Source organism: Podarcis pityusensis (assembly GCF_964106645.2).
Source record: "Podarcis pityusensis genome assembly, chromosome: 13".
Taxonomy (NCBI): Eukaryota; Metazoa; Chordata; class Lepidosauria; order Squamata; family Lacertidae; genus Podarcis; species Podarcis pityusensis.
Window position 1 is genome coordinate 50,125,058 of NC_138038.1, and position 22,839 is coordinate 50,147,896.

General features: G+C 49.3%; 2 protein-coding genes across 10 annotated transcripts in view; one reads left to right on the forward strand and one right to left on the reverse strand.

Annotated features, from left to right (window-relative positions):
• LOC308462267 (Fc receptor-like protein 5) overlaps positions 1 to 8,282 on the forward strand; it is a 13,994-nt gene extending 5,712 nt beyond the window's left edge. Inside the window, exons 4-9 of the mRNA XM_080979823.1 lie at positions 53 to 349; positions 1,236 to 1,532; positions 3,130 to 3,456; positions 5,574 to 5,681; positions 6,381 to 6,502; positions 7,098 to 8,282. Of these exons, the coding sequence (XP_080835949.1) occupies positions 53 to 349; positions 1,236 to 1,532; positions 3,130 to 3,456; positions 5,574 to 5,681; positions 6,381 to 6,502; positions 7,098 to 7,295 (1,349 nt within the window). The 3' untranslated portion in view covers positions 7,296 to 8,282. The remainder of the gene's footprint in view (positions 1 to 52; positions 350 to 1,235; positions 1,533 to 3,129; positions 3,457 to 5,573; positions 5,682 to 6,380; positions 6,503 to 7,097) is intronic.
• The window catches only part of LOC308462214 (immunoglobulin superfamily member 1-like), a 119,922-nt gene that overhangs the window by 85,844 nt on the left and 11,239 nt on the right, over positions 1 to 22,839 (reverse strand). The gene's annotated exons all lie outside the window — the stretch shown is intronic.

Consider the following 22,839-nt stretch of genomic DNA (forward strand, 5'->3'; position numbering starts at 1 on the left):
AAGGGGCTGAATGGCATTTTCCCCTTGCACTTCTTCCCTTTCCCCAATGCAGTTCCGCCTCCACCAGCTCCAGAGCTGTCCATTATCCCTCCAAGACAGACCTTTCTCCAAGGACAACGGATCACGTTGAAATGCTCCCCTCCGGAAGGGCAGCTGGCAGCCAAGTTCTTATTTTATGAAATTAAAGCAGATGGTAATTACACTAGACCCCAAGAACAGGTTGATAATACCCTGGAAATTACTGCAGGATTTCAGGTAACGAAGAAATCATTTGTCTGTGCCTACTTGGAAGAAAGCAGTGCAGGACAACTGTCTGAACGGAGTAACCGCATTGAGGTTTCCATTAGAGGTGAGTTAAGTTTGGCTAGTTCATATCATCAGAAGGCAGAGGGCCTTCTTGGTAGTGGCACCCACTAGGAAATAAACAACTACCTGACTTCTAGAAGACACCTGAAGGTGCCTTCCTTAAGAATTTTTTAAATATTTGATGTCTTATCATGTTTATAATATTATATTGTGAGCCTCCCAGAGTGGCTGGGGAGACCCAGCCAGATGGGCGGGGTATAGATGATAAATAATAATAATAATAATAATAATAATAATATCCCTTAACTGTGGCAAAGTGTACAACAGTACCCCCTGTGAGAAAGAGGCACTGGCATGAACTATGGGGATGCTTTTGGGCTGGAGTAAGAGGACAATTTCAGACCCACATTATGGTCCCTGGAGAGACTTCCTATAGGCATCGTAGCAGCAGTAACCCTGGTGAGCTGCAGTTTCGGGAGAAAAACCAATCAATCCATATCTCATGTATACTGTTCCAAAGCTTCTCCTGCAGGGGAGGTGAATTTATTTTGAAATCACCCCTTGAAATGAACCTGGAGCTGCTTCAGGGGGCCCCTGAACACATGGGCCCCTGAACACACCACTAGGCTGGCTGCCCCTTGTCTCCTAGCACTATAGGAGAAGGAGAAGGTCGGGGGGACGTTTTATCCTTTCCCCCACCCTGAAACTCCTCCCTTCTCTACAAATCCTGAACAGGACGAGGAGGCTCCTGTTGCAAGAAGAACACAACTATTAACTGCTAGGCATACACTGCAACATTTTGTTGCAGGTCACCCTGGTCTCCTGCCCTGCCAAACTTGGGCGGTCTTACATTTTGCAGTTTGAAGGGAAATGGGGCATCGCCAAACAAGGCTTGCTTCTTATTCCTTATCTGTTTATTTGCTTCTCAGGCCATCTTCGTCCTCCGTTCTTCTCTGTGTCCCCAAAGCTTGACACCTACAGCAGTGGGGAGATTGTGAACCTCACATGCTCTGCTCCTGAAAACCTTCTCATGTCAAGGGTTCTCTTTAAGAAGGACCAATACCTGTTGCATGTCTACAGGCCCCCTTCTCCTCTGGCCTCCTTTACGTACACGAGGCGCTTGTCTCCTCAAGACAGCGGGGAGCATCTTTGCACGTACCGAGCTGCAGAATCAAGCCAGAATATCTCATCCCCAGAAAGCAACAGCATCAGGATTTCAGTGATGGGTGAGGCCTTAAAAAAACGCGTAGTTCTCTTGGAAGACGAAGGGGAAGACTGCCCTAGAATGTCCCAGGTTCAATCCCCGTTGTCTCCTGGTGGGTCTGGGAAACTCTCCTGCCTGAGGACCTGGAGAGAGATGCTTCCAGTCAGTGTAGACAATGCTAGCAGGACCACTGGTCTGGCGTGGTTATAAGGCAGCGGGTGATGTTCTCAGATGCCAGGGTTACCTCAGAGGTGGGAACCTTGTTGATATCTGCTCAGACTGCAATGTGGGCCTGTCTTTGTTTCTTGGACGATAGCGCTGTAACCCATAGTCAAGCATTAATACTACTCATGAGTAAGAAACCATACAAGGGGCCTGGGGGCATGCTGCAAAGATCTGACACATCACCCTCATACCAGTTACTTCTTTTATAATAATTTTTATTGGTTTTACAATTTGGTTTGACATTCACAGATAAAATCCAATAAAAAAATACAGAATTCTCGGACTCCCATCCTCCCTTTTGTGGAGTCCACAAATAACCCTTTTCACTGCAAATTATATTATCCTCCATTTATCCAGAATATTTTCTCTTGTAGTTCTTTTCACATTGCAAGTGTTATTTCAATCTTGATAATGGTTTTAACTGTTTACAGGGTTCTGTCAAATATATTACAAATGTTTCCCAGTCTTTATTAAAAAAAATTATTGCCCAGAAAAAATATGGAACGCTTCACAAATTTGCATGTCATCCTTGAGCTGAAGCCATGCTAATCTTCTCTGTATCATTCCAATTTTAGTACATGTGTTGCGGAAGGGGTCACCACCTTCATACCATTGACAGATGGTGAAGGTCTGAAGTGGGGAGACCCCTCTATTGTACAAGTGGAGACTCCTAGGGCAATTTAGGGGATGTGATGGCTTACACATGACATGAGTAGTACAGATCCCCAAACTGTGATCAAGAGTTTAGCCAGCTAACATTTACCTTCCCGGACATTGCACATTTCCCCTGAATATTATGCAACACATGCTCCTGATCTTCTCCTCTCCACTCCCCTCCTGAAATCCAAGTGGGGAATTCATGAACCCACGACTCTCTGTTGACAACCCTGCCTGGATGAACCCGATTTAGTTATGGCTTGCCCCTTAAAACCTCAGTGAGCCACAGACTCCAAATCACTTAGCCATTGTATTCATTTTCTTTTACGGACAGCTCCTGTAGCTCATGTAGCCAATGTGGTGTAGTGGTTAAGAGTGGTAGACTCGTAATCTGGTGAACCAGGTTCGCATCTCCGCTCCTCCACATGCAGCTGCTGGGTGACCTTGGCTAGTCACACTTCTCTGAAGTCTCTCAGCCCCACTCACCTCACAGAGTGTTTGTTGTGGGGAAGGAAGGGAAAGGAGAATGTTAGCTGCTTTGAGACTCCTTCAGGTATTGATAAAGTGGGATATCAAATCCAAATTCTTCTTCTTCCTCCTCCTCCTGCCAGGGATTGAATCTCCCTGCCAGGGTTTGAATTTAGGACAAGCAGATAGATGCTCTGACATTGAGCAACAGCTTTTCCTCATCTTGTGGTCCCTCCTAACCCCCTCTCCTTTGTGGCTGGCTCCTCCAGATCCTCCTCCTGCCCCGGTGCTGACAGTGGACCCTCGGTCTGGAGTGGTGAAGGAAGGGGGATTCCTGCGCCTCACTTGCTCGGCCATTGGCAGCGACGCAGAGCAAAGGTTCCATTTCTACAAGGATGGGGTCAAGATTTCCTCCAGCAGTGAAGAGTTTCTGGCGGATTCTGGAGAACCCAGGAATGCCTTCTCGAATGCCTCTGCAGACATCCTGGTCCAAGTCACAGCCAGCATCCACACTGGGGGATTTGCTTGCAGGTATGAGCAGAAACTGAGCAGCCGATGGATCATGTCTCCCTGGAGCCAAACGGTGAATGTCACAGGTGAGCCATGCCCCACTGGGAACACAGAGCCCACATTAGAAGTGGGACAGTCCTCTTGTGGGTTTTGTGTTTGAACTCCAAAACTCAAGGATGGAGGGGAAAGAGCAAGGGGTGGGAACCATGCCGTTCTTTGATGCGACTACCAGCCTCCTCCTCCTTCCTTCCTTCCTTCCTTCCTTCCTTCCTTTCTTTCTTTCTTTCTTTCTTTCTTTCTTTCTTTCTTTCTTTCTTTCTTTCTTTCTTTCTTAGATTTTGACAAAGTAATAATCATAGATAAATAAGAACAAAATGTGCACCCCTCCACTGTGACCATTCCATTGCAACTATTAAATCTCCCAAAATTCCAGTGCCACTTGCGATGGTTTGACCCCTTTCCGTTTTAACAGTACAAATTCTACAAACACCCTCCATATCTCCTCAAAATCATTTCTCCTGCATATTCCCCGTCTTACCTTAATAGCACATGTTAATTTATCATTCATAGCTATATCCCACACCTCTTTATCCCATTCTTCCATTTTATATTCTTCTTGCCCCTTCCACTTCCTAGCTATAATAATTTGTGCAGCTGTCAATAAATTTGAGAGCAAGTCCTTCCTAGCCTGTGAACCTTCCACCCCACCATAAATTGATAATAATGCTACCTCTGGAATTTTGGTCAGCTTTAACCCACTGATTTCTGTTATCTCCTTAAATACCCTTTGCCGTTTTTAAAAACGTATTTCATTATTGGAAATATGTAAAATATTACATATTGGACTACTGCAATGTGCTCTACATGGGGCTAACTTTGAAGGTGACCTGGAAACTAAAACTAATCCAGAATGCGGCAGCCAGACTGGTCACTGAGAGTGGCCACAGAGACCATGTAACACTGGTCTTGAAAGACCTACATTGGCTCCCAGTACGTTTCAAAGCACAATTCAAAGTGTTGGTGTTGATCTTGAAAGCCCTAAACGGCCTCGGTCCAGTATATCTGAAGGAGCGTCTCCACCTCCATCGTTCAGCCCAGACACAGAGGTCCAGCTCTGAGGGCCTTCTGGCAGTTCCCTCCGTGTGAGGAGTGAGGTTACAGGGAACCAGGCAGAGGGCCTTCTCAGTGGTGGCGCCCACCCTGTGGAACGCCCTCCCATCAGATGTCAAGGAAATAAACAACTATCTGACTTTTAGAAGACATCTGAAGGCAACCCTGTTTAGGGAATTATTTAGTGCTGTGACATCACATTGGTGGGGAAGGGGTGAAGGGAGGAGAGAGAGATTTTCAAAATCTGATTCTGAGTTTAAGAGGCATCGGAGTAAAGGATGGAATGGGATAGTCAATCCCAAGCAGTAATCGAAGTTGAGCCATTTTGGTAGTTGTAACTGTGAGAGAGCTCAAAGGAGCTCTGGCCAAGATCTCTCAGCATAGTCACAAAACTGCCACCATCAAAAACAGCCATTCTGCTGTTTTTGCCAGGTACAAGGAACACAAAGCAAGGTCCCTGAATATAGTCACAATGACCGCTCCCCGCTTAAAACGGGGGGCGCCCTTTGCGTGGACGCGCGCAGCCCCTAGATCTGGAGCCGCTCCATCAGCATAGGCTTGGCTTTGCCTTCTCTCAGGTGGGATACCTGGAGGTCTCCGCCTACCTCAGTCAGTTGTCCAATCCCACCTGGGGAAGCGTTGCCAAGGAGATCAGGCCAGGTAGGGGAGGGATTACCTGCCCACAAAATAGAGGGAGGATCTTACCTGGGAATCCTCAGTTGGCTCCAGAGTGCAAGGAACACAAAGCAAGGTCCCTGAATATACCGGTAGTCACAAAGTCGACATCCTCCTGGTTCCTTAGGGAAGGCAAGAGAGCACAATTGCTATAACATTGCTTCATGTTTTGAATATAGCTGAATGTTAAGGAGAGGTGCTGGGGGATTGGTCTGGAAGTTGCACAGTCTCATATTGTAGTTTATAATATTATATTGTGAGCTGCCCAGAGTGTATGTATGTATGTATGTATAAATAATTTATTTCTTTAAAGACTTGCTTTCAACATTGTGTTATGTACTTGTCTTGAATTTACAAGAGGAAGCCTGTTAGTGTGTTTTTAAGGACATCCCCGCTCCTTTATTTTTTATCTTCACAGCTCAGTTGCCAGATTCATCTGCTCCATCAATGGGCCATGCATGGTGGGCTAGTCTGCTTCTGATCCCGGCGGTCCTGTTCGCTTACTATTGTTGGAGAAAGAAAGGCAGTAAGTGATGGGAACTTGGGACCATCTAGCTTAATCCCCAGAAGAAGAGCCTGCCTCTTGTTGGGCCTAGTTCCATTGATTAACCATGCACTGCTATTATATAATCCCATAATAATACAATCTGTAAGTGGAAACCAGCCCACTTTGTTAAGTTAATGACTTGGGCTGGCTAGTTAAGTACCACAATTTAGCATAACGAAAAAAGATGCTCTGTGTCATAGAATAGATGGGTTGGCTTTTCTTCCAGCTCCTCACCTACCTACATAGGAGAACAATAGGCAGAGTTCTGTGAGAGCTGGAAGCTGGAGAAAGAGTGGAGAAAGGCTGGGGGGGGGGGGGAGCAGAAAAAATGGGGGGGGGGACAAGTTTCTTCCCAATTTTTCTGGGTTTTTTCCAGGCCTTCCCATCTCTAAGAGAGAGACATGTTTGCTCTCAGTTTGGGGGCTGTCCTGGAAAGCTAATGGGGAAGCAAGATCTACTGGGATGTCAATGCTATGATACCTTCCATCCTATGCTCTGGTTGTTTATGTGTGTAAATAAAAGCATATACCCTAGAGACACCACAGTGTTCTGACCTTCGTTCCAAGGAAACTGAGTCCTGGATCAGTGCAGGAATTTGTGGAGTCTCTCACAGATCAGAGATTAGGATGGTGCAGAACCATACTTTTAACCTTTCACTCCCTTTCTCTCTCTCTCTAGTTCTTTTTGCCCTGGGCACATCAGAATATCAGCGAGCATCTGTGCCAAAGGAAAGCAAGGAGGAAACAAGTCAAGACATGTTTGGGTTGTCGGTACCCCAAACGACAGACTTTCAGGTCAAAGTAAGTAGAAAGGTTTAGGTTGGCATTTTGCTTCCATTTGAGCCCGGGAAATGAGTCCCTCCTCTTACTGAAACCAGTTTTATGGGTCAGGATCGCTTTCAAAGAAGCTTAGGAATTGTAATGATTGGTTTTCCATCCAGGTGACAAAGTAAACAAGTGTGTAGCTGTCCTTACAGAATTGGCTACCGCCAGGAGTGGGGATAGCCACTTGAATGGAAACCAAAACCAAAAAAAGAACTCATGAACCTCTTGTGGCTATAGCTGCTAAATTGCCCATTCATGGACAAAGGAACACAAGAAGCTCCTTTATACCGAGTCAGGCGATTGGTCAGCCTAGCTCAGTATTATCTGCATTGATTGGTAATGACTCTTGAGGGTTTCAGACTGGAGTCTACCTGACGATACCACCAGGGATCAAGCCTGGGAGCTGTTGCATGCAGTGCAGATACCTTGCCACTCAGCTACAGCCCTTATCCCCCACCCCACAAACTAAGGTAAGGCAAAAAAAAAAAAAAAAAAAAAAAGTCAAGGACCCCTGGACGGTTATGTCCAGTCAAAGCCGTGGGTCACCCTCAGTTTCCCTCTCCGTCCTCAGAGCTCAGACGTCACCTATGCCACCATTGCCTCCCCACCGGCTGTGACTCCCTCCGAACCAACGCTGAAGAACGATCCCATCTCGGCAAAAGACGAAGAGGTCCTCTACAGCCATCTTCTCTTCCATCCTCAACAATGCCACCACGAGGCTGTGCAGGAAAGAGATGGTCCAGAAGTGGAGAGGGCAGGTCCCGTGTGAAGCAATGGGTGGATTTGTCCCTTTCAACCTCTCCTTTTCCCACTCTCAGTTCTCCACACTGACACATCAGTTTGTGATTTATTTATTTTTTAATTCTCATAAAAACTCCGCAGCATCTTAGAAGGAATATCTCCTAGCAGACATACTTGCCTGTGCAATTTTGCTTTTTCTGCACATCCTTGCAAAGCAATTTCCCCTGATCATAATGTGTCCCTGCATGCTATTTTCACCAATATATGCACACTTTAAGTGTGCATTTTTGCACACGTTGCTCAGCTGGAGAACTGCAAAATTAGCGTGAATCTCGAAGGCCGCCACTTTCTCTTTTCTTTTTTGTATATAATTTTTATTACATTTTCTGTTTTACAATTTAAAATGCTCATTTTACATCCTTAAGATATCAGTGACTTCTCTTTCCATGGTTCATTTTACATATCATAAATCCCTGCATATTTTGCAAAAATTATGCCATTCAGTGTTTCATTATTGCACCCACCCAAACTTGTTTACACTGCTGAATTTATCTTAATGCCGCCAGCGTTTTCAGCTGTACATAATTATTTCCCATACATTCAATAAATGTTTTCCAATCTTCTCTAAACGTGTTCTTCTTGTTCTCTCATTCTATATGTTAAGTCTGCAAGTTGTGCATATTCTGTCAACTTAAGTTGCCATTCTTCTTTAGTTGGGACCTCGCTCGTTTTCCATTTTTGGGCTAACGAAACATGGGCTGCAGTAGTGGCATACATAAATAACCTTTTTTGACACCTGGGAATTTCAGTCTGAATTATCCCCAACAGAAAGGATTCTGGTTTTGGAGGGAAAGTACTTTTCATTTTAATTTTTTTCAATTCATTATGGATCATTTCCCAATACTCTTTTTACAAGTCCATCACATATGAAAGAACGTCCCCTCCACCTTGTTATGTACTGAAGTTCTCACCTGGGCCAGCAGGGGGATACTGTAGATAGTTATGCAAATGAAGGATCGAAAGTGACGTTCAGTGATTGTGTGATGGCCTGGGATTCCGAGTCTGAGAGTGAACCGGAGGAATCCCAGCCGGCACAGGAGTCCCCGCCTCCAGGGCCGGCTGAACTGGGGCAAGGCCTAGATGCTGAGGAGCCTGCACCTGTGCCAGATCCTCAGGGGCAGGCACCAGGTGAGACCATTCTGGCCCCAGAGGTGCTGGAGGACTCAGTGGCTACAGGTGAGCCTCCCCCGGGGCCCAGTAACCCTTCGGCCTCTCCTGAACTGCAGAGGCTTAGGGCAGAGAGGCGAAGGGAACTGGTCTCTCCCAGGAGGAGTGCTCGCCTTAAGGCCAAGAGAGGCGGGGCTCCTGGGGGCCGGGACCGCCCCCGGCCTTAGAAGAAGATAAAGGTCAGGCAGCCCGGTCCCAGGTTGCGGGAGCAACGTCGTTGTGGAGTACCTGCTTTACCCAGACCTAGATCTGCACTCCCAGTGTGCCTGTTCCACGCCCGGCTTCCTGCTCCTGACTCTCCGGTGTTCCTGTTCCTCGCCCAGCTGCCCGCTGCTGACCCACCAGTGTTCCTGTTCCCCGCCTGGCTCCCTGCTTCTGCTCTACCAGTGTTCCTGTTACCCGCCTGGCTTCCTGCTGCTGCCCTACCAGCGTTCCTGCTCCCCCGCCTGGCTCCCTGTTTCGGACCTTGCGTCTCATCTAGTGATTGTCTACCCAGCTAGTGACTCTGGACTGAACTTCGGCTACGGTATTAGTATCTTCCCCCCCCCGGGACCAGCACAGTTTGCTCCCGCCACACCTGCACTCCCTCTTTGTTGGGGTGCGTTCGGGAAGAGTCAGAGGCCATGGCCGACCAAGCGGCTAGACTGTTGGCAATAGCCCAGGAGAACCAGGCCTTGACGCACACCGTGCAGCAGCTCAGTAATGCGGTTACGGCACTTCAGCAGCGGTTGGACGCCCTCCCGGCTCCTGGGGCCGACGCCCCGGCTCCTGGCAAGTACCCAGTGGCCTTGCCTGAGAAATTTGATGGGGCCCCGGCCAGCTTTCCCATGTTTCTTGCCCAGGCCAAGCTGTACATTCAGGGGCGCGCCCGGAACTTCCCTGACAACCGCACCAAGGTGCACTTTTTGATTAGTTTGTTAAAAGACCAGACGGCCAAGTGGGCGTTGCCGCTGCTCAGGCAGGACTCCCCTTTGCTGGTGGACTATGTGGGGTTTTGCAATCTGTTGGAGGCCGCGTTCGGCAACCCCCAGAAGGGGAGTCAAGCCAACCGGGCGATTCGGCGGTTGAAACGGGGCAAGTCCACGGTGGCCGCATACACCACGGAATTCCGGCTGCTGGCACAGGACTTGACCTGGAATGACTCTGCTCTTCGGGACCAGTATCTCGAGGGGCTTTCAGACGAGATACTGGACCAGCTGGCCACTATGGAACGCCCCACCACGCTAGACACCCTCATTCAACGGAGTCTACAGATAGACGATCGGCTAGAGGACCGTCGTCAGGCTCGGGGCCGCCGGCACTTTCAGTTCTCGGCACCAGTTTCTACCAGCAGCCCCACAGGCACAGCTGAGTCATTGGAGGAACCTATGCAGCTTGGGGCAGTGCGGCCACGCCTCTCCCCCGCAGAGAAGTCGCGGCGTCGGGAGGGGAATTTATGTCTCTATTGTGGCGGAAGCGGACACTATGCCCGGTCCTGTCCTGAGAAACGCCAGCCACAGGGAAACCGCCAACCCCAGTAGCTGATGGCCCTGGCTACCTGGGGTCCCAAACAGCACAGAATGGGGCCGCACCAATTGAACTACAACACCTTATGGTTCCGGTACGTCTATACCCTCCAGGTGGACCCTGGATTCTTACCCATGCTCTAGTGGATTCGGGGGCAACCCGCTCCTATATGGACGCTGCTTTTGCTGCCCATCATCGGGTGCCACTTCAGAACAAGCCAGAACCGGTACAGGTGGAGGCAATCGACGGGCGGCTCCTGCGTTCGGGTGCCGTTACTCAGGAGACTCAGCCCCTGGTCCTGTGCCTCCAGCAGCACCGTGAGATGCGAACTTTGGATATTGCCTCCATGCCCCGGTTCCCCCTGGTGCTTGGGATGGACTGGCTGGAGGCTCACAATGTGCAGATTGACAGGGTCAAACGGACTGTACACTTCCCAGACCCAAGTTCTCCTGCTGAGACTGAAATGCTAGCAGCTGCGCCCACTGAGGAGGCTGCTGCAACGCTCCCCGCTGAGTACCGGGACTATCACGACGTGTTCGAGGAACGGGGGGCCGACCAGCTGCCGCCGCATCGGTCCTTTGACTGCGGCATAGACCTCCAGCCCGGAGCGCCCCTACCGGTGAGTCGCTTATACTCTTTAACAGAGCCAGAGCGCGAGGCTTTGCAGGACTTCTTGCGCAAGAACCTGGAGCGTGGGTTCATTAGGCCTTCGACCTCGCCCACTGCTGCGCCAGTGCTCTTTGTTAAAAAGAAATGTGGGGAGCTCCGCCTTTGCCATGATTCCGTGCCCTGAACAAAATTACCATCCCAGACCGGTACCCCTTGCCCCTTATTTCGGAGTTGCTGGAGCGGGTGCAAGGGGCGCAGGTGTTCACCAAGCTAGACCTCCGGGGTGCCTACAATTTGATTCGGATCCGAGCCGGGGATGAGTGGAAGACAGCATTCGGGACCCGGTACGGGCAGTTCGAATACCTGGTTATGCCCTTCGGTTTGTGCAACGCGCCTGCTGTGTTTCAACGGTACATCAACCACGTGTTCCAGGACTTGCTAGACAAGTACGTGGTGGTGTACCTGGATGACATTCTGGTTTACTCCCGTGACCCGGCGCGCCACGAGGGTCATGTCCGGACCGTGCTGCAGCGCTTGCGCGAGCACCGTTTGTATGCAAAGCTCAGCAAGTGCGAGTTCCATCAGCGGTCAGTGGACTTCCTGGGTCACCGACTCTCACCAGGTGGGGTGCAGATGGATCCTGGGAAGGTGGCAGCGGTTCGAGAATGGGCGGCACCTCGGAACCGCAAGGACCTACAGCGTTTCCTGGGGTTCGCCAACTATTACCGGACCTTCATTGCGGATTATGCTCATCGCACCACCCCGTTGACCCGGCTACTGCGCCCCAAGACGCCGTTTTCCTGGGACAAGGAGGCAGAGGAGGCATTTCAAGGGTTGAAGGCCTGTTTCCAGAGAGCGCCAATCTTGCAGCATCCGGATCCTTCTCGACCCTTTGTGGTAGAGACTGACGCCTCCAGTACGGCTCTCGGTGCCGTCTTGTCTCAGCAGTGCGGACCGGAAGCGCCACTCTTACCCTGCGCCTTTTATTCCCGCCAGCTCCTTCCAGCGGAGCGTAACTATACCATGTGGGAGCGGGAACTACTGGCCATCAAGGTGGCCTTTGAGGTTTGGCGCCACCATCTTGAGGGGGCACGACACCCGGTGGAGGTGAGAACCGACCACCGGAACCTGGAGTACCTCCAGACCACCCGCAAGCTGAACCAAAGGCAGATCCGGTGGGCGTTGTTCTTTTCCCGGTTCCAGTTCCGGATCCGCTACATCCCTAGCTCCCAAAACCAGAAGGCGGATGCCCTGTCCCGGAAACCTGAAGACAACGCAGACACGGTACAGCAAGCAGTACCCACCACGATTCTACCACCAGCTGCATTCCTGGCCACCCAGGAGGTTGAGCCACTGCAGGCTCGGGTGCGGGAACAGCAGCGGGTCGACGCTTGGGCCCAGGAACGACTCCGGGAACTGGCCGAAGGGTCATGCCCTCAGTATCCAGGGCTGGTCTTGCATCAGGGTCTTCTGCTGCACCACGGGCGCCTGTACATCCCACCAGGGCCGCTGCGGGCTGAGGTTCTCCGGATGACCCATGATGCTCCAGCAGCGGGGCACTTTGGGCGGTATCGGACCACCCATCTGGTAAGCCGTGAGTTTTGGTGGCCCCGTCTGAAGGCTGATGTGGCTCGCTACGTCGCTGGTTGTGATGTCTGCAGGCGGGCCAAGGGGCCTACCGGGCGACCCCCCGGCCTTCTTCAGCCGTTGCCGGTTCCACCACGTCCTTGGCACACAGTTTCTCTGGACTTTGTAGTGGAGCTACCCCCGTCTCGGGGCTACACCTGCCTTCTAGTTTTCTCCGACCATTTCACGAAGATGGTGCACTGTGCCCCCTGCCCATCCGTACCCTCAGCTAAGGAAACCGCTCAGCTGTACCTTCAGCATGTCTTCCGCCTGCATGGTCTACCTGAGCGTGTGGTGTCCGACCGTGGCGTTCAGTTCACGTCCCGGTTTTGGCGTGCTTTGCACCAGGCCCTCGGAACAGAGGCCTGTCTCTCATCTGCTTACCACCCACAGACTGATGGCCAGACGGAACGGGCGAACGCGGTGCTGGAGCAGTACCTCCGGTGTTACTGCAGCTACCAGCAGGATGACTGGGTCGACCACCTAGCCTTGGCGGAGTTCGCTTATAACAACGCGGTGAATGCGTCCACCCAGCAGACCCCGTTCCAGGCCAGCTACGGTTTTCATCCACGGTTGTTCCCGGATGTGCTGCCGGCATCTGCGGTCCCTGCGGTGACAGAGTGGCTTCAGGAGCTCCAGTCCCAGCAACAGCTGTTGATGGAGCAGCTGCGCCAGGCCAAGGAGGCGTACAAGGTCCAGGCCGACCGCCACCGCCAGGTGGGGCCGGAACTCCACGTCGGTGACCGGGTATGGCTCTCCACTCGCCACCTCCACCCTTCTCGACCTTCGCGGAAGCTGGACGCCCGTTTCACCGGCCCGTTTCCTATCGTGCACCAGGTCTCGCCGGTGGCATTCCGTCTCCGGTTGCCAGCAACCCTGAAGGTTCACCCGGTATTCCACAGGTCCCTTCTGAGTCCGGTGGCCCCACCCGACGAGTTCCACCCGAACCGTCCCCGACCGCAGCCAGTTTTGGTTCAGGGAGAGCCTGAGTACGAGGTGGAACGCATTCTGGACTCCCGATACCGCAGGGGAAAGCTGCAGTATCTCATAGACTGGAAGGGGTATGGGCCGGAGGACCGTTCCTGGGAACCAGCGACCAACGTCCACGCGCCTGCCTGCCTCCGAGAGTTTCATGCGGCGTACCCCAACAAGCCGGGTCCGGACCCTCAATTGAGGGGGGGGGCCTGGGAGGGGGGATGGTGTGATGGCCTGGGATTCCGAGTCTGAGAGTGAACCGGAGGAATCCCAGCCGGCACAGGAGTCCCCGCCTCCAGGGCCGGCTGAACTGGGGCAAGGCCTGTTGATTTAAAGCAGAGTCCCGTGCCCAGCGGAAGGATGAGGAGTACGTGCTGCATACTCTATATTGCTTTATTTACAGTTCAAAGCTGGTATATTACAGAAAGACATCTTGCCTCTGCCGGAGCAGAAAATGCATCCTCTCTCCTCGACAGCTCGGAGAGAATCACACAGTGAAAAACAGGAAACCAGTGTACGTCACATCCAGCCTCCCTTTCCCGTGAGAAACTCCAACAGTACAGACTGTGGAATGTAAACACCTGTCTCGTGACAAGCCCTTTCGCTGCACAGTGAAGGAAAGCAGAAACCAACATCCTCCCCCTTTCTGTGAACATCACTGGGCAGCGTGTTTGCACAATATCAGTACAAACCCAACTTCTGCACATAGGTACAGTGTTGATCCCTCGATACAATCTTGGACAATACATCAGCAGGAATTTCATTACCTGGCATATAGGACACCGTTACGAGTCCCTTCTGAATACATTCCCTAGCATGCTGCAACTTTAATTGCAAGTGCTTCGTGCTTTGCTTACAACCTTCAGACTTCAGCAAAGCCAAACATGCTTTGTTGTCCTGGTAAACCTGGATTGGACATTTGACAGGAATTTTCATATCTTTGCACAATTGTATTAACCATTCACAATCCTTAAGTGAATAAGACAGTGCATTCAGTTCGGCTTCACAAGTACTTAAACTAACTGTTGTTTGCTTCTTGCATGACCAATCAAACAGACCTTGATTGTACATGTAGCAAACTCCAGACGTACTTTTCCTGTCTGTAGTGTCACTTCCAAAACTTGCATCTGCAAATATCTCAAGACCACCAGACTTCTGATTGTTAAATCTCAGTCTGTAATGCATAGTGCCTTTCAAATACCGCGCTATGCGTTTCAGAGCTTTCCAATCCTTGACACTAGGATTGTTGACTTGTCTGCTTAGCAAATTACAGCTAACAGCAATGTCTGGTCTTGAACATCTGGCAATGAAGTTTAGCTTGCCTAGCACACTCCTGTACAGTGTAGTGTCAGAAAATGCTTCTTCAGTGTCATCTACCTGATAACCTGTTGTCATCGGTGTGTCTACAGGGTTAGCATCCATCAGATTTAGTTTGCTTAACACATCAGCAATTTTCCGTGACTGGTGTACTAGAATGTTACCATCTTGATCTCTCTCTATTTCCAGAGATAGGTAGTTGTTTACCTCACCAAGATCTTTCATGTCAAAGTGCTCTTTCAGTTGAGCTAGGGCGTTATTGTACATTGCGACATCTTTCCAAAAGAATAATAAATCATCAACATAAAACAAACAGTACAGTTTCTTTTGCCCCTCCTCTTTGACAAATACACATGGATCAGCTTTTCCTTGCTGAAAACCTAGAGAAAACAATACTTCAGTGAGTTTTGTGTGCCAACACCGTGCACTTTGTTTGAGACCATAAAGGGATTTCTTCAGAGCACAAACAAATCCCTGTTTTACCTGTACGCCATCAGGTGGAAGCATATAAAGTGATTCATCTAGAGATCCGTACAGAAAAGCTGTATTAATATCATGGTGACTAATGTGTAGATTTTCCTCTGCAGCTAGCTTGAGCATAAGCCTAATGCTTTCATATCTCACTGTGGGTGAATAGGTCTCGTGATAGTCTTCACCTGGTACCTGTGCAAAACCTCTGGCTACCAATCTGGCTTTGTGTCTGACTATCTTGCCATTTTGATCTGTCTTCGCTTTGAAGACCCATTTGCTTCCAAGCAGTTTCATTCCTGGAACTACTGGAACTAGCTCCCATGTTTTGCTCCTTTCTAAGGAATCAAGCTCAGCCTTCATGGCATTTAACCATGGCTCAGCTTCCTTTGAATCCAAACCCTGGATGTCTTGGAAACTTGAAGGTTCAAATACCTTCTTGGAGCTTTTAACAGCTGTTACTGCTATCGTAGCAAACTCATCAGCAAATCTCTTTGGAGGTCTGCCTTTTGTGGCTCTCTGTGACCTACGAATTAGCCTTAAGTCTTCAACACTCTCCTCTTCCTTCTTAGGAGAAAAACGACCTATTGTGAACAATGGTTCCTCCAATTCTTGATCAGAGCTTTCAGAGGGTCGCATAGAGGCTTTCGCACTCTTGAAATCCTCTGAATCACCCGATTCAGTTTCAGATTCAGACTCAGAACCTTCATCAGTGGGTTGTTGTGGTTGCTTTTGACTATCCTCAGTCTCATCACCGTCATCAGGATAACATTGGAAAATTCCCACATTCTCCCCCCACTTTGCATTGTACTCAACACTTCTCGTGAGCTTAATTGTCTTAGAGTCAGTCATCATTATTCTGTAAGACCCTTTCTGATAACCTAGAAAGATACCATGCAATCCACGCTTGTCTAACTTGGAGTTTTGTGGTGAGCGAACCCACATGTCAGAACCAAAAATCTTCATGTGTTTGATGTATGGCTTCTTGCCAAACATCTTCTCATAGGGGGTACAACCAATCGCTGAAGATAACCTGCGATTGTAACTGTAAACAAAACACGAGAGAGATTCGGCCCAATAACTCTCTGGAAGATTGGCATCATGCAGCAAGGTTTTTAACCCTTGAAGCAATGTCTGATTTGCCCGTTCCGCAAGTCCATTCTGCCATGGCGAGCGAGGACTAGACAAATCGTGTTGAATTCCTTTCTCAGTCAGAAAAGCTTCAAACTGCTGAGAAGTGAATTCTCCCCCGCGATCACTGAAAAGAGTCTTTATCTTCTTACCGTGCACATTTTCCAACCAAGCACAGAATTCCTTGAACCTAGGAAAAGCCTCTGATTTCTGCTTGAGATTGTACACAAAAATATATCTGGAAATGCATCAATGAGAACCATGAAGTATCTATTTCCACCCAAAGAGGGCGCTAGTGGTCCAACTAAATCAGCATGAACAACCTGGTATGGTTCTGTAGCTTGCCTACTAGACACCTTACCTTTCGCAGCCATTTTCACCTTGTTGCTGCGCATGCTTTGCACTTCATGTGGTACCTGCAGGGTTTAATAGTCATACCTTCAACCAAGGCAGGCATTTTAGATACTGCCTCAAAATGCAAATGACCAAATTTCTATGAAAATCGTGAATACATTCTGCATGCAAACTTTTGTTAGAACCTGCAATGCAACAAGTGTCATCCCCTGCACAACATCATCATAATACAAAACAAACAAACGATCAACATATTCTGCATGCAATACATAATCATTTTTCTTTGTGATGATGCACTTCTTGTTCTTGAAGGAAACGTCAATGTTCCGCTCATTCAGCTGTCCAACGCTGAGCAGATTATGTTTGGCGTCTGGCACGTAAAGCACATTCTGTATCAATAAGTCCAAACTGTGAAGAACAACAGTTCCGTAGCCTTTACTGGGAATAGTGTGGTCATCCGCCTGGTGAATCGCACCTTCCTGCGGTGTAAAAGACACAAACAGTCTCTTATCATTGCACATGTGGTGGGTTGCCGCTGAATCAACAACGAAGAAAGATCTAGACGTCTTCTGGACCTCTGCAACCTTTGGAGTGAAGCGTGAAACCATAGCCTTGTGCTGCGTTGTCCTAGACACCGGACCTTTGCCTTTGCCTCGGCCTTTTCCGCGCGATGAGCTATCGCTGCGCTGCTCTGTCTTGGCCCTGGGATATCTGCACTCCCTCTTCATATGGCCTAGACGTCCACACGAGTAGCATTTCACTGCCTTCAAAGCTTTGGCGCCATCTGGTGGTTCCACTGCACTATGGGATGACGTCTGTGAAGACTCCCCCTTGCCCATGCAGCTAGCACCCCGGCGATCTGCTTCATTTTGAATCACAGCAGTTACAAAGTCCACTGTCAGCTGAGCGGTTGGTTGCACAGCAATCTGGGTTGCAACAGACTCCCAACCTGAACCCAAAGATTGTAGTATCATGAAAGAATACACAGCCTCTGGAAAGTTGAGTCCTCTCTGTTGCAGCTCATGTCTCAGATTTTGCATCTCCATCAGATGTAAACGCACATCTCCACCTTCAGCAAGAGCCATATTATGCAGCTTGTTAAAGTAAAACATAGTGGATCCAGCTTCTGTCCTTAAGTGAGCTTCTCTCAAAGCGTCCCAAATTTCTCTGGCTGAGGTCTTATCACGCAATAGACAGAGCTCTTCTGGGGATACTATCAATGTAAGAGTTCCCCTTGCTTTGGAATCCTTAGCTTCCCATGCATCTGTAACTGGAACTGGGGGGGTTTCTGTAATCACCTCAAACAAACCCTCTTTCCGCAGAATTGCCTCTGCATACAGAACCCAGTCCGCGTAATTTTTCTTGTTGAGCTTAGGAATCCCACAAGCATCCTGAAGGGCCATCATGACTCTGGCATTAGCCTTCAGCGTCATATATGCTGCTTTAAATCTTGCTGCGTCACTGCTGCAGCTGCTTTATTCCAAAAGCGCACTTAAAAGTTACTTTCGATTTCCCCAGCATAGTGACTTGTGCCTGGGAGCCTTTTGCCTATTCCCGGCAAAACGGCTTTAAAAGTTCAAAGTCCAGCCATAAAGCCATTAACTAGAAGCTGGCAGGCTGCCCGGAGCAGTAGCACATACCTCATCAATCACTTTTACGCGCAGAGCAGATTCCGATCCGACCTGTCCCTCTGCATTCCGATCCTTTGCCGGCACTCCGATTCGACTTCTGGGCCCATAACCACGTGTTGATTTAAAGCAGAGTCCCGTGCCCAGCGGAAGGATGAGGAGTACGTGCTGCATACTCTATATTGCTTTATTTACAGTTCAAAGCTGGTATATTACAGAAAGACATCTTGCCTCTGCCGGAGCAGAAAATGCATCCTCTCTCCTCGACAGCTCGGAGAGAATCACACAGTGAAAAACAGGAAACCAGTGTACGTCACATCCAGCCTCCCTTTCCCGTGAGAAACTCCAACAGTACAGACTGTGGAATGTAAACACCTGTCTCGTGACAAGCCCTTTCGCTGCACAGTGAAGGAAAGCAGAAACCAACAAGGCCTAGATGCTGAGGAGCCTGCACCTGTGCCAGATCCTCAGGGGCAGGCACCAGGTGAGACCATTCTGGCCCCAGAGGTGCTGGAGGACTCAGTGGCTACAGGTGAGCCTCCCCCGGGGCCCAGTAACCCTTCGGCCTCTCCTGAACTGCAGAGGCTTAGGGCAGAGAGGCGAAGGGAACTGGTCTCTCCCAGGAGGAGTGCTTGCCTTAAGGCCAAGAGAGGCGGGGCTCCTGGGGGCCGGGACCGCCCCCGGCCTTAGAAGAAGATAAAGGTCAGGCAGCCCGGTCCCAGGTTGCGGGAGCAACGTCGTTGTGGAGTACCTGCTTTACCCAGACCTAGATCTGCACTCCCAGTGTGCCTGTTCCACGCCCGGCTTCCTGCTCCTGACTCTCCGGTGTTCCTGTTCCTCGCCCAGCTGCCCGCTGCTGACCCACCAGTGTTCCTGTTCCCTGCCTGGCTCCCTGCTTCTGCTCTACCAGTGTTCCTGTTACCCGCCTGGCTTCCTGCTGCTGCCCTACCAGCGTTCCTGCTCCCCCGCCCGGCTCCCTGTTTCGGACCTTGCGTCTCATCTAGTGATTGTCTACCCAGCTAGTGACTCTGGACTGAACTTCGGCTACGGTATTAGTATCTTCCCCCCCCGGGACCAGCACAGTTTGGATAGTTTTAGAAAGTTGCTACAGTAACGTCGTACTGGAACTCTATATAAGCAGGCTGACTGAGCCCTTCAGTTCAGTTATGTTCTGGCCTCTGAATAAACAAGAGCTGTTTGAAGAATTGCTGTGTTGTCTGATATGTTCACCCCAACTTAACACACCTCTTTGCATCTTCAGCCCTTACCTGATTCTGTCTTATACATCTTAGCAACCCTACTCAGAGTTAAATGCCACCCGTGAATCATTTTCAAGTAGTTCTCCTTCAAAGAAGAACATGCTGTGAACTTCAAATCACTTTTCCAGAGTTTCCCCCAGAGGTTAAAATCTATATTGTGACCTAATATCTATTGCCCAGTGTGTCACTGAGGCTTTAACAAGCTCGTCTTTTGTTTCCCAGTTTAATAACAAATTATACATTTTAGACAAAAGATTCTCTGTTTTGTAGAAGTTATTTTTTGAATTGTGAGCTTTGGTCCGTAAAACCAATTTTTCTATCTAATTTAAACATTTCATGTAACTTATCGTATTGTAACCAATTCGTAATGTGGCTCCTTACATTTTCCATTGAGTTCAGTTTGCCCCCCCCCACCAAAGTACAGCAATTCCCTGTAGGTTGCCCACTGTCTATCCATATTAACTCTCTTAATAGTAATAGCCTCAAAAGGAGATAGCCATAAAGGTGTTTTCATTTCCAGCAGATTTTTATGTATCTCCCAAATTCTATGCAGATTCTTCCTAAGAATATAATTGATAAAACTCTTATAAATTTTTGCCTTCCCAGACCAAAGACATGCATGCCCGCCAAATTTTAAATCATGACCTTCTAAGTCCAGGATGTCTGCATTATCCAAAGTAATCCATTCTTTTAACCAACACAAACAGGCTGCCTCGTAATAAATTTGCAGTTCTGGCAGGGCAAAGCCTCCTCTTTCTTTAATGTCTATCATAATTGTATGTTTCATTCTTCGCTTTCCCCCCGCCAGATAAATTTAGAAATATCCTTCTTCCATTCTTTGAAGCAGCCTGAATTATTTACATTTTGTGGCTCTAAAAGAGGACTGGGCAAATTCAGGAAGGACAAGGCTACCAGTGGCTGCTAATGCCGATGGCTGTGTTCTGCCTTCCCTGTCAGATGCATTATATGGAGGGGTTGGGCTAGATAACCCTTGTAGGACTCTTCCACAGTTCTGTGATTGCAGTTACTGCAATCTCCAGAGGTTCCACCCGCAACCATCTCTCTAGATCCCCAGCGCCCTGTCTCTGTAAAGGGGCAGGTTGAGCTGCTTAGCTTCTGCGGGGCTATAAGGGGCAGGTTGTAAATTGCACAATGAACAACAAGATCTAATCTCTGAGGAACTGCCCAATAAAGACAGGAATTCCTACACCATGGACAGAATAATTGCCACACACAGGAAGAACAAGGATATACAGTGGTACCTCGGGTTAAGTACTTAATTCGTTCCGGAGGTCCGTTCTTAACCTGAAACTGTTCTTAACCTGAAGCACCACTTTAGCTAATGGGGCCTCCTGCTGCCGCCGCGCCGCCGGAGCACGATTTCTGTTCTCATCCTGAAGCAAAGTTCTTAACCTGAAGCAATATTTTTGGGTTAGCAGAGTCTGTAACCTGAAGCGTATGTAACCAGAAGCGTATGTAACCCGAGGTACCACTGTAGTTTGAATTCCTCACTTGTAGATTTATGAATCATTTAATATGTCAACATTTTATAAATCATTTAATGTGTCAGAAGTTATTAATATTGCAGTTGTTGTGTAAGGGATTATTATTATGACCGGAATGTAATGGAAATCAGTAAGATTTTGGAACGCAGAAATAAAGCAAATAACCAAGCCATCAATTCTAGAACGTGGGGACAGCGGCAGAGCATATGCCCGTGTTGCCCGGGGCGGGTGCATGAGGCGCACCCCCGATGAGGCTGGGGTGCGAAGGGTGCCCTCCCATGCGCCACAGTTCAGGGTAGGAGAGGGGCGGGGAAGCAGGGGCAGAGCAAGGTGGGTGCGGTGCGCCCCGGGTGTCACCTCTGAGGGGGGTGACAAAAAGCTTTGCGGCACTCAAAACGGTCTGCCCGCTGGCTCCCCCTCAGCTGTAGGGCGTTAGGCAGAAAAAAACTCAACAACTCTGGCTCCCCCCCCCTCAAAAAAAGCTGCACAACTTCCCTGGCTCCCCCCCCCCCCAAATATGAAATAAAGTCAAAGCATTTTTGCAGGCAAAAATTAAAAATCAATGTGGTGGTGGTGGTGGAGGTCACAAGAAATTTCCCGCACTGCACTGGGTACCACCTCACCTTGCTATGCCACTGCAGGAGAGCTTCTGTTAACTTTCCCCCTGCTCTCCGCCACCAGGTCAGACATGACACGGCGAAGGAGCTACTGCAGCTGGGTGCGTCTCGCCACAGCTGAGGAGAGCCGCTCTCTACCACCAGGTCAGAAGAGCTGCTGCCGCCGGGCACAAGATGTGCAGCAGCCGAGGAAGGTGGGCAGCAGCGCTGCTGTCCACTTGCCCGCTCTTCTCTCCTGGTTTAGGGCAGAGCTGTGCCAGGCGCAAGAGCTATAGCCACGCTCCAATAAAGGAGTCTGCGGTGGGGGTGCCTGTTTGCGCCCAGCTGTGATTTTAAAACACATATTTTTGCCATTTTGTCACCCCCCTCGACGATGGCACGCGGGGCGGCCCTCGCCCCCCTTCCTACGCCACTGCGGCCCCCACCTTATCTAAAGTATATAATTCGGTATTTGAACGATTGGTATTAGTAACCGTATTATAAATTGGGTGTTGTTATAATGAGGCTATTATTGGATTGTAATTGTAAACAAATAAAAATTATTATACAGTGGTACCTTGGGTTACATAGACTTCAGGTTACAGACTCCGCTAACCTAGAAATAGTGCTTCAGCTTAGGAACTTTGCTTCAGGATGAGAACAGAAATCGTGTTCCGGCGGCGTGGCAGCAGCAGCAGGCCCCATTAGCTAAAGTGGTGCTTCAGGTTAAGAACAGTTTCAGGTTAAGTACGGACCTCCGGAATGAATTAAGTACTTAACCTGAGGTACCACTGTATATAAAAAAGACAGGAATTCCTTTGAATGATGACGTGCTGTCATGCCGCCAGAGCATGATTTCTGCTCTCATCCTGAAGCAAAGTTCTTAACCTGAAGCACTGTTTCTGGGTTAGCGGAGTCTGTAACCTGAAGCGTATGTAACCTGAAGCGTCTGTAACCTGAGGTACCACTGTACTGTGTATATCGGGTGTCACTGCCAAGGCAGGCTGCCCAGAAGCAGCCTCTTCTCCGTAGCCGATGGGCAAAACCCCAATTGTTCCTTTGAAAGTTGATGCAAGAGGCAGTCTGATATTACTAGCAGGGAGCTGCGGAGGTAGCCGTGGTTTTGTTTTGTTCTTCTGAGAAGAGAGGAATCTGGGGACATGGCCAGTGTGGTCTACCAAGTGAGGAAGTGCTGGTTTTTTTTCTGTACAGCCACACAGCTTCAAGGCCTGCTGTTCTCTCCAGTTTAAACCAAACCTCACACACAGCGAGGGGAGAATCTGTCCATGTTGACGGACTTTGGGAGAAGTGATGTGCACTGGGCATGCTTTATTTTTTCTATTTTTTTTATTTTTATTGGGAATTTTATTT